The sequence below is a fragment of the Haplochromis burtoni genome, unplaced genomic scaffold, assembly GCF_018398535.1.
Source record: "Haplochromis burtoni strain Fernald_Lab_line unplaced genomic scaffold, NCSU_Asbu1 Contig_740, whole genome shotgun sequence".
Taxonomy (NCBI): domain Eukaryota; kingdom Metazoa; phylum Chordata; class Actinopteri; order Cichliformes; family Cichlidae; genus Haplochromis; species Haplochromis burtoni.
Genome location: NW_024583101.1, coordinates 164,726 through 180,352, shown reverse-complemented (window position 1 = coordinate 180,352; position 15,627 = coordinate 164,726). Strand labels below are relative to the sequence as shown.

Genomic DNA, 15,627 nt, shown 5'->3' with positions numbered 1-15,627 from the left:
GTGACTTGACTTGGACTTTTACACCAATGACCTGGGACTTGAATTGGACTTGAACCGGTTTACTTGAAAAGACTTGATATTTCACCCCAAATCTAAAATTTAACACACATATTATATAGAAAGTGTGCACCATTAATTCAATTCATTCATTCATTTATTCCAACCACACTCCGTACGTATGTGTGCGTGAGCTGTAGCACAGCCAATCAAATTAACCAGATTTTTTTTTAAGAAGAAAAAAAAACGCTCAAAAATGCTGCAAGGAGTTATTTTTTTCAGGTACATAAACTATGAAGTAGTCAACAAAAAACCGAAATGCAATATGCAAAACATGCAAGCAGAGAATCACAGACAGAGATGGAACAACTTCCAGCAGTTGGAGTTGCATAAAGAACGGTAGGCGGTGCTTCAGACTTCATCTAACTAGCAAATGTTGTCCAGGCTACGTTGGTGATGCAGTTTTTTTTAATGTGTATGATATTTTTGTCATGCGATTTTAAAGCCGGTCCTACAACCGCATCCAAGAATAACATGCAGCTTATCTCAGAACTGTCGGTGAAAATTATTCTTGGAGCTAGGTTTAATTGAGCTGCATTTTAAAGAGGTGCAATTTCACAATTTGTGTATATTTTCTAAGTTCACTATTTTGTCATGTGTTGAGAAAAACACAGATTTAAAAATTACATGGTCTAATATTTACATTTAGCATAACTGCAACATGCTTTTTTCGTTTTTTTTTTAAGACTCGAAAGGACTTGAAATTCAAAGTTTCAGACTTGTGACTTTACTCGGACTTTTACACCAGTGACTTGAGACTCGACTCTGACTTGAGGATAAAGACTTGAGACTTACTTGAGACTTGCAAAACAATGACTTGGTCCCACCTCTGCACTGTTGCCCCACAGCCTGATGTTCCTGATGCAACTCAGCATTCTTTCTCCTCCAAACACAACAATTAGACTTTTTACCAAAAAGATCTATTTTGGCTTCATCTGAACATATGACATTCTCTTTCTAGCAAACTTCAGACGTGCCTGGGCGTGCACCGGCTTAATCAGAGCGACACGTCTGGCACTGCAGGATTTGGGTCCCTGGCGGCTTCGTTAGCCTTTGTTACTTTGGTCCCAGCTCTCTGCAGGTCATTCACTCGGCTCGCCCCGCGTGGTTCTGGGATCTTTGCTCACCGTTCATGTGATCGACCCCACGGGGTGAGAGCTTCCATGGAGCCCCAGGATCGAGGAGATTATCACTGGTCTTGCTCCCACAGTTGATTTCTTCACACCAAGCTGCTTGCCTATTGCAGATTCAGTCTTCCCAGCCCGCTGCAGGTCTACAATTTTGTTTCTGGTGTCCTTTGACAGCTCTTTGGTCTTGGACATAGTGGAGTTTGGAGTGTGACTGTTTGAGGTTGTGGACATGTGTCTTTTATCCTGATAACGAGCAAAAACAGGTGCTATTAATACAGGTAACAAGAGGAGGACAGAGGAGCCTCTTACAGAAGAAGTTACAGGTCTGTGAGAGCCAGAAATCTTGCTTGTTTGTAGGCGACCAAATACTTATTTTCCACCATAATTTGCAAATAAATTCTTTAAAAATGAAATTTTATTTTGTCTCTCATATCCTGGAACACCACCAAGCCATTGGTTCAGATATGTGGATGACACCTGGGTGACAATCAAATCTCAGGACGTTCCACATGTCACGGATCACATTAACTCGGTGGACCGACACATCAAATTCACCAGGGAGGATATGAACAGGGGCAGGTTAGCCTTCTTAGACTGTGAGATTTCCATCAGTAGTGGGGGACATCTACAAGCTGACGTGTACCGTAAACCTACACATACTGATCAGTATCTAAGGTTTGACTCTCATCATCCACTGGAGCTCAAACTGGGCGTCATCAGGACGCTACAACACAGAGCGAACACCATCCCCACTGACACAGCAGCCAGGGAGGCAGAAGAACATCAAGAAGGCCCTGAGTAACTGTGGTTATCCCAGCTGGACTTTTGTCAAAGCTGGGAAGGCTCCTAAAGAAAGCTCCAGCTGATCCAGGAGAGAAGGACAACCACTGTTAATGATCCAGGCACTGACCTCACAGCCCATGGTTCATTCAGTTGTGCTAGTTTCAGTTATTATGCAAATGTCCTGTTTATAAATTTTTATCATCATCCAGGTGACTTCTTAAGCCGAGGCTGAAGAAGTCACCTGGATGATGATAAAATGTTTCTGCCACTGACAACACAACGTCCAGATGAACAGAATCAACTTTTTGGGATAGAGTGCTCCCAGCTTTCTGTCGAATGGCCTTCATTGCTTGGAGAATCGAGGAGAGCATCCGGCAGGCTCTACGGGATGATAATAATAATGGATTGGATTTATATAGCGCTTTTCAAGGCACCGAAAGCGCTTTACAATGCCACTATTCATTCACACACACATTCACACACTGGTGGAGGCAGCTACAGGTGTAGCCACAGCTGCCCTGGGGCAGGCTGACAGAAGCCAGGCTGCCATATCGTGCCATCGGCCCCTCTGGCCAACACCAGCAGGCGGTAGGTGAAGTGTCTTGCCCAAGGACACAACGACCAGGACAGAGAGCCCGGGGATCGAACCGGCGACCTTCCGGTTACAGATGCGCTCCCCTAACCCTGACCTCCTCCAACCTCCAGATCGCCGTTTTGTTCCCACGTTCGGGCTCACATATCTAAATTCTCCTGTCACCACAGAGCAGGTTGAACCATCGCCTTACCGAAGCGCCACTTCTGGTGGGAAACGTGCGCGGGAGTACGTCTCCGCCTGCGAGACCTGCACCAGGAGCAAAACCAGACAACTGCAGCCATTAGCCATACCTTCTTGCACTTGGTCACACATCTGTCTGGACTTCGTCACCAGTTTGCTCATCTCGGCAGGTAAATCCGTAATTCTCTCTGTAATTGATAGATTCTCCAAAGCCACTGACTTTATAGCCTTGGACAAACTCCCCACAGCTACTGAAACCGCTAAACTTCTGGTCGCTTCATCTTCAAGCGCCACAAAAGCTCAATCCGAGATCACCTCCAGCAGAGGACCCCAGTTCACATCACAGGGTTGGAAGTCATTTTGCTCTTTAGGGGACCAGGTCAGCCTCAGTTCTGGGTACCACCCTCAGACCAACGGAAAGACTTCTTAGGTTCTTAGCTTTTGTGTTCTCATGTTTATCGCAGGTTTAGTTCAGTGTGTGTTCTGTCTCTCTGTGTCGTGTCTGCGTCTTTGTTTAGTGGTTTCCTGTTTTATTGTGAAAGTCTGTCTTATGTTAGTGTGTGCAGCTTTGCTCCCCCTGTCTCATTTTCCCTCCCAGCTGTGTCTCCCTCCTGTGTCGCGTCGTACCATCAGATTATGCCTGTGACAGTATTCAGTGTTCACTTCATGTTTTGTTTCCGTGCCAGCAATAAAGCTGAGGTTTGGAGTTGTATTCAGGGTCCTCCTCTCCCTCCGCCTGCACACAGAGCCCTGACAGATCAGATGCTCTCCTGAGAGAAACTGGGAGACGAGCGGGGATAAATCATGAACTCAAAAGCTATATAAGAATTCAAAAACACAAAACACTGGGTCACCGACCCAGGACCGTGACACGTTCCTTCATACTTGACCCTCCTCTCATTTCAGATTTTTTCAGGTCACATCGCAGGTTGGAGGCTGCTCCTGCTGCATGGCCGCTGCATGGCCGCTGCATGGCCGCTGCATGGCCGCTGCATGGCCATCTGGCCAAGCAGAGTTGCACTTTTTAAATGTCTTTTATTTTCCAGCTTTCCAGCTGCCCTCCTTCTGTGTCACACACAGGTATCTCAGGTCCCAGCAACATGATTGGATAATTAGGTCACGTGTGTGAGTAAACCTCCCCTGACACCACACCCTGAATCCATTGCTCCACCCCTCCCAGGCAGCTGAGCCACAAACCACACCCCGCCCCAAGGTCACTACCATGAGATATTTTATATTCACTGTCTTATTCTCACCGCTGTCAGATTTCTCCTCCTTGATCACTTTTAGATAAGCAGCTGGTTTTCCATCACAGTGGTACAGTCCAGAGTCAGCAAGCTGAACATCTGGAATAATCAACATCTGGCCCACAGTGGAAGCATGAGGGCAGACTATCTGTTGTTTTCCAGCAAAACTTCTGCTCCACGATGGACTTCCTGATCTTCGACCAGCTTGAGGGCATCTCAGGGTGACGTTCCTCCCCCCCACAACAGCGAGTCTCATTGTTCCTGTGCACAGTAAACATGAACATTACGGGGTCAGCACCTGTCTAAGGTTCACACACATGCATTCGGTCTGTCTTCTGACTTTCATTCTCCTCTCCAGGCTCTCCTCCACCTCTCCAGGCTCTCCTCCACCTCTCCAGGCTCTCACTGCAGACCACAGTGTCGTCTGCAAACATCAGAGTCCACAGAGACTCCGGCCTGACCTCATCTGTCAGTCTTTCCATCACTGCAAACAGGAAGGAGCTAAAAGCCGATCCCTGATGTAATCCCACCTGCACCTTCACACCCGTCTCTCTGCTCTTATACATGAGTCGCACCACCGTCACTTCTCTGCCACTCCTGTCTTCCACCTTCAGTGCACCTCTCTAAACAAAATGAAATGTTCTCGAGAGACAGAGAAACATGGTCACATGACCTCACATATTCAGACCTGAGTTCAGGGTCATAAGCCTGGGCTGATGTAACGGTCAGAGAGGCAAAGCGTTTCTAGTCTGTGCTGTTTCAGATGCTTTTTGTGGCAGGCACGCAGCTACACTTGGGCCGTGCGGCACATGTCACCTGCTCACCAGCAGAGCCACACCAGTGAGCCAACGTTCATTATGCAAATTTAGATGTACAGGAAATTTACATAACGATGCAACGTCATAAGGGTTTCTTTTGAAAAGCAGGCTTTCCCAATTATAAACTACTACTATAACAATAATTCTCGGTATGTGGAGAAGACATCGTGTCATTTCTTAACCATTTATCAGTTTTTGTAGTTGCACCAGTGCAGCCAGTTTTGGCCCAGCAGGTGATGTCAGCGGGGAAGCTAAGCTAACCTCTGACCCACACTGACTGCTCAGATGTGAGCAACATCTGACTCACAGAGACTGTTATGACCTCAGCACTGAGAAAATATCCACATCATGTTGGGAAAAACCCAACGGAAGACTGAAAAATCGAATAAGTTTGCTGTCACCTGACGGGATCACTGTGAGCGCCACAGCAGCTTTATCGTCACAGAAGTAGGTTCCCGAGTGCGAGACAGCAGCTCTGTAAATGTAGAGCGACAGGTCGTCGTATGCAGTGTACTGCTTGGTGATGTCATCGTGTCTTATTAAACGTCCGCCATCGGCTGTTAGGATCTCCTCTCTGCTGTCATTTCTCTCTCTGCTCCACGTCACTCTGCGCTCCTCGGAGAGAGGACACCTCAGAACAACGGAGCGCTCTTCTTCAGCCACTTCATGCATCAAACCTGCAAAACACAATATCATAAAAATACAAGTGAACATTTGGCTGCAGCTGGATTAAGATTCAATCTTTACTGAGGTTTTTTAAATTAAATCAGCTGCACCACACACCACTGACACAGGCTTCAATGCAAACTTATCATTAAGGTGTAAAGAACAAGTTTAAACATTTAGGTCAACATGTTCAGAATGAATGTAAACGGTTCTTACCTGCAGTGACTTTACAGCTCAGGAAAAAGGCAAAAAGACAGCAGCAGATGTTTGCTGCCATCCTGACACAGACAGAAAAGATTTAAACTCTGACTTCATCTTTTCTTCATGAGAAGAGGATCAGGAGTTATTTAGGAACGGCCTTAACACCTCTCACTGTCTTTTAATAGTGTTTCCTGTTTTGTGCGCATGAACGTGTGCAAATACAGTGTTGGTGCTAAAGGCGTTCGGGGAAGTGTGACTTCTGAAACACAAAGAGGATTTAAAGAAACCTGCATCAGAAACTGGCTGATGGCAGCAGAGACCCAGGAGCAGAGTGGGACAGGGCGCTGATGACCGGTCGGGCGGAGACGCAAATGGACCAGACGGTGTGGAAACCTCTGGTGAGACAGAGCTAGCTGCAGCTGTGCTGGACGCGCAGCGTGCTCGGGACGCTTCTCAAGCTCAGGGAGCGACGTGGAGTTTGTGGCCGGCTGGATACGCTCGCTCGAGCTCCCAGCTGATGCAGGAGGCTGAGACAGCTCGCAGCCTCCCCCATGTTACATAGTTAATGTTGGATTGCAGTCGGCACAGTCAGAGGACATATCTTACACATCGTGTTTAGACATTAAACTAAACATTACCCTCTGAACAATGTCCTGCTTCTCCTCAGTTACTTCATAGGTTAAATCTTACAAACACATTTAAACACAAAAGACAAAATGCAGTGAGCCCAGTGAGTGTGAGTGTCTGGTAGTAGGAACTCAAGCGCAGAGCCGTAGGCGTCTCCAAAAAACAGTTTATTCACAGCACCAGTATCTCTCTTTTTTTTTAACGTGTATGATATTTTTGTCATGCGATTTTAAAGCCGGTCCTACAACCGCATCCAAGAATAACATGCAGCTTATCTCAGAACTGTCGGTGAAAATTATTCTTGGAGCTAGGTTTAATTGAGCTGCATTTTAAAGAGGTGCAATTTCACAATTTGTGTATATTTTCTAAGTTCACTATTTTGTCATGTGTTGAGAAAAACAGATTTAAAAATCACACGGTCTAATATTTACATTTAGCATAACTGCAACATGCTTTTTTCTTTTTCTTTTTAAGACTTGAAATTCAAAGTTTCAGACTTGTGACTTTACTCGGACTTTTACAGTGACTTGAGACTCGACTCTGACTTGAGGATAAAGACTTGAGACTTACATGAGACTTGCAAAACAATGACTTGGTCCCACCTCTGCACTGTTGCCCCACAGCCTGATGTTCCTGATGCAACTCAGCATTCTTTCTCCTCCAAACACAACAATTAGACTTTTTACCAAAAAGATCTATTTTGGCTTCATCTGAACATATGACATTCTCTTTCTAGCAAACTTCAGACGTGCCTGGGCGTGCACCGGCTTAATCAGAGCGACACGTCTGGCACTGCAGGATTTGGGTCCCTGGCGGCTTCGTTAGCCTTTGTTACTTTGGTCCCAGCTCTCTGCAGGTCATTCACTCGCGCCCCGCGCGGTTCTGGGATCTTTGCTCACCGTTCATGTGATCGACCCCACGGGGTGAGAGCTTCCATGGAGCCCCAGGTCGACGGAGATTATCAGTGGTCTTGCTCCCACAGTTGATTTCTTCACACCAAGCTGCTTGCCTATTGCAGATTCAGTCTTCCCAGCCCGCTGCAGGTCTACAATTTTGTTTCTGGTGTCCTTTGACAGCTCTTTGGTCTTGGACATAGTGGAGTTTGGAGTGTGACTGTTTGAGGTTGTGGACATGTGTCTTTTATCCTGATAACGAGCAAAAACAGGTGCTATTAATACAGGTAACAAGAGGAGGACAGAGGAGCCTCTTACAGAAGAAGTTACAGGTCTGTGAGAGCCAGAAATCTTGCTTGTTTGTAGGCGACCAAATACTTATTTTCCACCATAATTTGCAAATAAATTCTTTAAAAATGAAATTTTTTTACTCATTTTGTCTCTCATATCCTGGAACACCACCAAGCCATTGGTTCAGGTATGTGGATGACACCTGGGTGACAATCAAATCTCAGGACGTTTCACATTTCACGGATCACATTAACTCGGTGGACCGACACATCAAATTCACCAGGGAGGATATGAACAGGGGCAGGTTAGCCTTCTTAGACTGTGAGATTTCCATCAGTAGTGGGGGACATCTACAAGCTGACGTGTACCGTAAACCTACACATACTGATCAGTATCTAAGGTTTGACTCTCATCATCCACTGGAGCTCAAACTGGGCGTCATCAGGACGCTACAACACAGAGCGAACACCATCCCCACTGACACAGCAGCCAGGGAGGCAGAAGAACATCAAGAAGGCCCTGAGTAACTGTGGTTATCCCAGCTGGACTTTTGTCAAAGCTGGGAAGGCTCCTAAAGAAAGCTCCAGCTGATCCAGGAGAGAAGGACAACCACTGTTAATGATCCAGGCACTGACCTCACAGCCCATGGTTCATTCAGTTGTGCTAGTTTCAGTTATTATGCAAATGTCCTGTTTATAAATTTTTATCATCATCCAGGTGACTTCTTAAGCCGAGGCTGAAGAAGTCACCTGGATGATGATAAAATGTTTCTGCCACTGACAACACAACGTCCAGATGAACAGAATCAACTTTTTGGGATAGAGTGCTCCCAGCTTTCTGTCGAATGGCCTTCATTGCTTGGAGAATCGAGGAGAGCATCCGGCAGGCTCTACGGGATGATAATAATAATGGATTGGATTTATATAGCGCTTTTCAAGGCACCGAAAGCGCTTTACAATGCCACTATTCATTCACACACACATTCACACACTGGTGGAGGCAGCTACAGGTGTAGCCACAGCTGCCCTGGGGCAGGACTGACAGAAGCCAGGCTGCCATATCGGCCATCGGCCCCTCTGGCCAACACCAGCAGGCGGTAGGTGAAGTGTCTTGCCCAAGGACACAACGACCAGGACAGAGAGCCCGGGGATCGAACCGGCGACCTTCCGGTTACAGATGCGCTCCCCTAACCCTGACCTCCTCCAACCTCCAGATCGCCGTTTTGTTCCCACGTTCGGGCTCACATATCTAAATTCTCCTGTCACCACAGAGCAGGTTGAACCATCGCCTTACCGAAGCGCCACTTCTGGTGGGAAACGTGCGCGGGAGTACGTCTCCGCCTGCGAGACCTGCACCAGGAGCAAAACCAGACAACTGCAGCCATTAGCCATACCTTCTTGCACTTGGTCACACATCTGTCTGGACTTCGTCACCAGTTTGCTCATCTCGGCAGGTAAATCCGTAATTCTCTCTGTAATTGATAGATTCTCCAAAGCCACTGACTTTATAGCCTTGGACAAACTCCCCACAGCTACTGAAACCGCTAAACTTCTGGTCGCTTCATCTTCAAGCGCCACAAAAGCTCAATCCGAGATCACCTCCAGCAGAGGACCCCAGTTCACATCACAGGGTTGGAAGTCATTTTGCTCTTTAGGGGACCAGGTCAGCCTCAGTTCTGGGTACCACCCTCAGACCAACGGAAAGACTTCTTAGGTTCTTAGCTTTTGTGTTCTCATGTTTATCGCAGGTTTAGTTCAGTGTGTGTTCTGTCTCTCTGTGTCGTGTCTGCGTCTTTGTTTAGTGGTTTCCTGTTTTATTGTGAAAGTCTGTCTTATGTTAGTGTGTGCAGCTTTGCTCCCCCTGTCTCATTTTCCCTCCCAGCTGTGTCTCCCTCCTGTGTCGCGTCGTACCATCAGATTATGCCTGTGACAGTATTCAGTGTTCACTTCATGTTTTGTTTCCGTGCCAGCAATAAAGCTGAGGTTTGGAGTTGTATTCAGGGTCCTCCTCTCCCTCCGCCTGCACACAGAGCCCTGACAGATCAGATGCTCTCCTGAGAGAAACTGGGAGACGAGCGGGGATAAATCATGAACTCAAAAGCTATATAAGAATTCAAAAACACAAAACACTGGGTCACCGACCCAGGACCGTGACACGTTCCTTCATACTTGACCCTCCTCTCATTTCAGATTTTTTCAGGTCACATCGCAGGTTGGAGGCTGCTCCTGCTGCATGGCCGCTGCATGGCCGCTGCATGGCCGCTGCATGGCCGCTGCATGGCCATCTGGCCAAGCAGAGTTGCACTTTTTAAATGTCTTTTATTTTCCAGCTTTCCAGCTGCCCTCCTTCTGTGTCACACACAGGTATCTCAGGTCCCAGCAACATGATTGGATAATTAGGTCACGTGTGTGAGTAAACCTCCCCTGACACCACACCCTGAATCCATTGCTCCACCCCTCCCAGGCAGCTGAGCCACAAACCACACCCCGCCCCAAGGTCACTACCATGAGATATTTTATATTCACTGTCTTATTCTCACCGCTGTCAGATTTCTCCTCCTTGATCACTTTTAGATAAGCAGCTGGTTTTCCATCACAGTGGTACAGTCCAGAGTCAGCAAGCTGAACATCTGGAATAATCAACATCTGGCCCACAGTGGAAGCATGAGGGCAGACTATCTGTTGTTTTCCAGCAAAACTTCTGCTCCACGATGGACTTCCTGATCTTCGACCAGCTTGAGGGCATCTCAGGGTGACGTTCCTCCCCCCGACAACAGCGAGTCTCATTGTTCCTGTGCACAGTAAACATGAACATTACGGGGTCAGCACCTGTCTAAGGTTCACACACATGCATTCGGTCTGTCTTCTGACTTTCATTCTCCTCTCCAGGCTCTCCTCCACCTCTCCAGGCTCTCCTCCACCTCTCCAGGCTCTCACTGCAGACCACAGTGTCGTCTGCAAACATCAGAGTCCACAGAGACTCCGGCCTGACCTCATCTGTCAGTCTTTCCATCACTGCAAACAGGAAGGAGCTAAAAGCCGATCCCTGATGTAATCCCACCTGCACCTTCACACCCGTCTCTCTGCTCTTATACATGAGTCGCACCACCGTCACTTCTCTGCCACTCCTGTCTTCCACCTTCAGTGCACCTCTCTAAACAAAATGAAATGTTCTCGAGAGACAGAGAAACATGGTCACATGACCTCACATATTCAGACCTGAGTTCAGGGTCATAAGCCTGGGCTGATGTAACGGTCAGAGAGGCAAAGCGTTTCTAGTCTGTGCTGTTTCAGATGCTTTTTGTGGCAGGCACGCAGCTACACTTGGGCCGTGCGGCACATGTCACCTGCTCACCAGCAGAGCCACACCAGTGAGCCAACGTTCATTATGCAAATTTAGATGTACAGGAAATTTACATAACGATGCAACGTCATAAGGGTTTCTTTTGAAAAGCAGGCTTTCCTAATTATAAACTACTACTATAACAATAATTCTCGGTATGTGGAGAAGACATCGTGTCATTTCTTAACCATTTATCAGTTTTTGTAGTTGCACCAGTGCAGCCAGTTTTGGCCCAGCAGGTGATGTCAGCGGGGAAGCTAAGCTAACCTCTGACCCACACTGACTGCTCAGATGTGAGCAACATCTGACTCACAGAGACTGTTATGACCTCAGCACTGAGAAAATATCCACATCATGTTGGGAAAAACCCAACGGAAGACTGAAAAATCGAATAAGTTTGCTGTCACCTGACGGGATCACTGTGAGCGCCACAGCAGCTTTATCGTCACAGAAGTAGGTTCCCGAGTGCAAGACAGCAGCTCTGTAAATGTAGAGCGACAGGTCGTCGTATGCAGTGTACTGCTTGGTGATGTCATCGTGTCTTATTAAACGTCCGCCATCGGCTGTTAGGATCTCCTCTCTGCTGTCATTTCTCTCTCTGCTCCACGTCACTCTGCGCTCCTCGGAGAGAGGACACCTCAGAACAACGGAGCGCTCTTCTTCAGCCACTTCATGCATCAAACCTGCAAAACACAATATCATAAAAATACAAGTGAACATTTGGCTGCAGCTGGATTAAGATTCAATCTTTACTGAGGTTTTTTAAATTAAATCAGCTGCACCACACACCACTGACACAGGCTTCAATATGCAAACTTATCATTAAGGTGTAAAGAACAAGTTTAAACATTTAGGTCAACATGTTCAGAATGAATGTAAACGGTTCTTACCTGCAGTGACTTTACAGCTCAGGAAAAAGGCAAAAAGACAGCAGCAGATGTTTGCTGCCATCCTGATACAGACAGAAAAGATTTAAACTCTGACTTCATCTTTTCTTCATGAGAAGAGGATCAGGAGTTATTTAGGAACGGCCTTAACACCTCTCACTGTCTTTTAATAGTGTTTCCTGTTTTGTGCGCATGAACGTGTGCAAATACAGTGTTGGTGCTAAAGGCGTTCGGGGAAGTGTGACTTCTGAAACACAAAGAGGATTTAAAGAAACCTGCATCAGAAACTGGCTGATGGCAGCAGAGACCCAGGAGCAGAGTGGGACAGGGCGCTGATGACCGGTCGGGCGGAGACGCAAATGGACCAGATGGTGTGGAAACCTCTGGTGAGACAGAGCTAGCTGCAGCTGTGCTGGACGCGCAGCGTGCTCGGGACGCTTCTCAAGCTCAGGGAGCGACGTGGAGTTTGTGGCCGGCTGGATACGCTCGCTCGAGCTCCCAGCTGATGCAGGAGGCTGAGACAGCTCGCAGCCTCCCCCATGTTACATAGTTAATGTTGGATTGCAGTCGGCACAGTCAGAGGACATATCTTACACATCGTGTTTAGACATTAAACGAAACATTACCCTCTGAACAATGTCCTGCTTCTCCTCAGTTACTTCATAGGTTAAATCTTACAAACACATTTAAACACAAAAGACAAAATGCAGTGAGCCCAGTGAGTGTGAGTGTCTGGTAGTAGGAACTCAAGCGCAGAGCCGTAGGCGTCTCCAAAAAACAGTTTATTCACAGCACCAGTGCACGATATATACAGTGGAGGGGAAGCTCTCTCACACTCGCTCACGTCTTCTTGCCCAAACTCACACACGTTCACACGACTGGGGGGTCACAGGTACGGGGAGTCTGTCGCAGAAGAGAGGGAAGTCACACACGAATCACAGGTTCACAAGCGCTGGGAGAAACACTAACGTCTGTAGTACAACCACCCAGCGACGAGAGGATCTGTGTTCAAGCCTCAGATAGTGCTCCAGGTGATGACCGCTGATTGTTGACAGGTGTGTGGGCCAAGGGCGGAGCCCACAGTGAGCTCCGCCCAGGCAGAGAGAGAGAGAACCAAACAGCACATGTAGCCCTGTGGGGCCGGCCGGGCGCGGAGACCATGACAGTGAGAGCCTATAACAACACAGCAGGAGATGTTCACTGTCACCATCGTTCTGTACTCAGATTAGCATCTGAGCTAATACTTTGGGCTGAGAGCAGGAACTCTGTGGTTATGTGTGGGTTTGCCCACACATAACCACAGAGAAAAAGGTGCTTTATATTCAAGGTAAAAAAGACCCCTGTCCATCCACAACTCAGCTAAATTAAAGTTCGTGGATGGTTTTGTTTCTTATTTAATACCTCAAAGAGCAGCTCTGCTAACTCAAACTGACTCATGTGTTATTTTTACTTTAAGCTGAAAACAGGAACTGTGCGGTCGTGTTTGCACGTCCTCAGCACACCACAGTGTCTTTTTAGAGTAAACGCATACAGATGATGTGTGAACAGCCATCAGACACATGCAGTGTGAAGTTTCCTCCGTCTAGTCTGGGCAAGTAAAGAATACAACAGAATTCAAATGTCTGCAACAGCAGAAGATGAAGAGAGGACTCCTCAGCTGTGTGGCACATCGATCATGCAGGTGCACTGAAACCTGCTCCTCACATACAAGATATTGAATATTCAGGCCCATCTTATCTTAATGACCTTGTAGTACCATATCAGCACTTTGCTCTCAAAACATATAGCTGTAGGCTGCTGGGAGATTCCCATGATGCACTGGGAGTTTATTGTTCAGTCACTATGTATTTATAGACCTCTCTGCATTAGTTATTTTTAATCTGTGGCAGTCTTCACAGCGTGTCTTTGTCCTGTCTTCCTCCTCTCGGCCCCAGATGGTTTCTCTGTATTAGTGTAGTCTTTATCTTACCATACAGAGCATGCTGAGGTGCCTGCTCTTGTGATTTGTTGCTACAATGAAATTGAATAGAATTTGTCTAACAGCAGGAAAGCACCACAGCATGGCTGTGAAAGCAGGGTTACGTCTATGAGACAGCACCGTAATATTTTGCCACTAAAATCAATAATTATTGTAACAAATAATTGGAATCAAATATTGATGAAAATAATTGTGATAATTAATTTGGTCATAGTGATGAAGTCCAAATTACAAGGCTGCCGGTCCAGACGGTGTAGCTGAATGTGAAAAGGAAGCACGGCATCATCAACACCTGCCGGAGTCACACATGCCCACTCAGCCCTCGTGGAAGAAGTGTTGAAAAGGTGGAGCTGAAAAGCTGAGAGAGGAAAGCATGAACAGAAACTAAAAATAGATGCAGCTGCTGCATCGTGAACACTAGTACCACCAACAACTAACCAACCAGCCTCAGGGTGCTGGACTTGGGGTGAAACCCTCCATGCATGGTCAAGAGCTTCCTGGTACTTGATGTCAGTGGCTTCTATCTCCTTCTTTGGGCAGCTTATTATCCCAGCAGGGTACCTGATCACATCAGGGCAGGTGTTGATGGCCCGGGTCTTGTTCTTATCGTTCAGCTGACTCCTCAGGACTTGCCTGACCCTCTGCAGGTACTTGGTGGTTGCGGTTTTTCTAGCGACCTTTCCATGACTCCCACAAGACTTTTTTGAGCACGTTGTAAGCTTTGTGCTTCTTTGGAGATCCCAAAGATAATTACTGGTGGATTTGGATCAATCTTGGTTTTAAGAATATTAGACAGACAGGTGAAAATGTCACACCAAAAACCCTGAAGCCTCGGACAAAGTGCATTTCCATAATGTGTCATACGTTTTTCACAGAGGGGGGAGCAGTCTGGGTACATTTTGTGAAGTCTTCCCCTTGAGTAATGTAACCTGTGTACAATCTTATACTGAATTAGGCAGTGACGGGAATTAATAAAAAGCCAAAAATCTTCTGATAGGGAAATCCCAAATTCCTTTTGGATGAATGAGTTGAAGGTGCACTCATCTCCTGTAGTGCGTCATAGAATAATGAGATTCTCTGTTCGGACCCCGGCTATCACTAAGGCTTCTATCCAAGGTGTCGGACAACATGCTTTCAAACTGCGGCAGACGTGTGCGGATATTATTCCGTAGTTGAAGATATCTAAAAAAGATGGCTGCGCTGTAGTCCAAATCTATCTGTTAACTGTTGAAATGACATGAAGGCATCGTTTGAATACAAGTCTTTTAATTTACGAATTCCCAGTTCCTGCCACACGTTGAAAGCTCCGTCTGCACATGATGGAAGGAAAGAGTGGTTAGCTGTAACATACTCATCGATAGTGGTGGTATGGATCTCTGGTTATAGTTATAGTGTGCACTTGTCAAGGGAGTAGAAGTAATATTCCACCATCACAGTAAGGAAGGCAGTCCTGCAGACCGTGGGGGATAACGCTGTATCATCAAGTAAGAGGGAACTTATTCTTAAATTTGATGCCCAGTAATAATGCAGGCAGTTAGATAGTGCAAGTCCTCCAAGGCCTTTACAAAGATGTTCTTTCTTTATTCTATGCGTTTTCCAGTTCCATATAAACTACATAATAATAGCATCCAACTTTTTGAAGAAAGATTTGGGCAAAAAAATCGGGATATTTTGGACCAAGTACAGATATTGCGGGAGAAAGACCATCCTTACTGAGTTCACTCTTCCTATAAATGAGATAGGGAGCGTCCTCCAAAACTGGATGTTGTTTTCTAGCTTCTCCAGTAGAGGGAGACAGTTTTCTTTCACTAGTGAACTACATTTTCTTGTTATTGAGATGCCCAGATATGTAATTTTTTCACAAGTTATTTTAAATGGTAGAGATGTAAGCCACTCACTACTTTCAGATTTGATGGGCAATACTTCACTTTT

The 15,627-nt window shown here is 46.5% G+C and overlaps 2 protein-coding genes across 3 annotated transcripts in view; both read right to left on the bottom strand.

The window, feature by feature from the left end:
* The window catches only part of LOC102301139, a 15,151-nt gene extending 8,693 nt beyond the window's left edge, over positions 1–6,458 (bottom strand). The window contains exons 1-3 of one of the 2 annotated variants that reach the window (XM_014330276.2): positions 5,693–6,458; positions 5,212–5,487; positions 4,002–4,253 (exon numbers count right to left, since the gene is read on the bottom strand). In XM_014330276.2, the coding sequence (XP_014185762.2) occupies positions 4,002–4,253; positions 5,212–5,487; positions 5,693–5,753 (589 nt within the window). In that variant the 5' untranslated portion in view covers positions 5,754–6,458. The remainder of the gene's footprint in view (positions 1–4,001; positions 4,254–5,211; positions 5,488–5,692) is intronic. The other variant, XM_042215514.1, reaches the window with a different exon arrangement.
* Positions 6,459–9,754: 3,296 nt separating this feature from the next.
* On the bottom strand, positions 9,755–12,081 carry LOC121812700. The gene is made up of 3 exons (XM_042215510.1): positions 11,721–12,081; positions 11,238–11,513; positions 9,755–10,279 (listed from the first exon to the last, which is right to left on the bottom strand). The coding sequence occupies exons 1-3, from the start codon at positions 11,779–11,781 to the stop codon at positions 9,807–9,809; spliced, it is 810 nt and encodes a 269-aa protein (XP_042071444.1). The 5' UTR covers positions 11,782–12,081; the 3' UTR covers positions 9,755–9,806.
* Between the last annotated feature and the right edge of the window lie 3,546 nt (positions 12,082–15,627).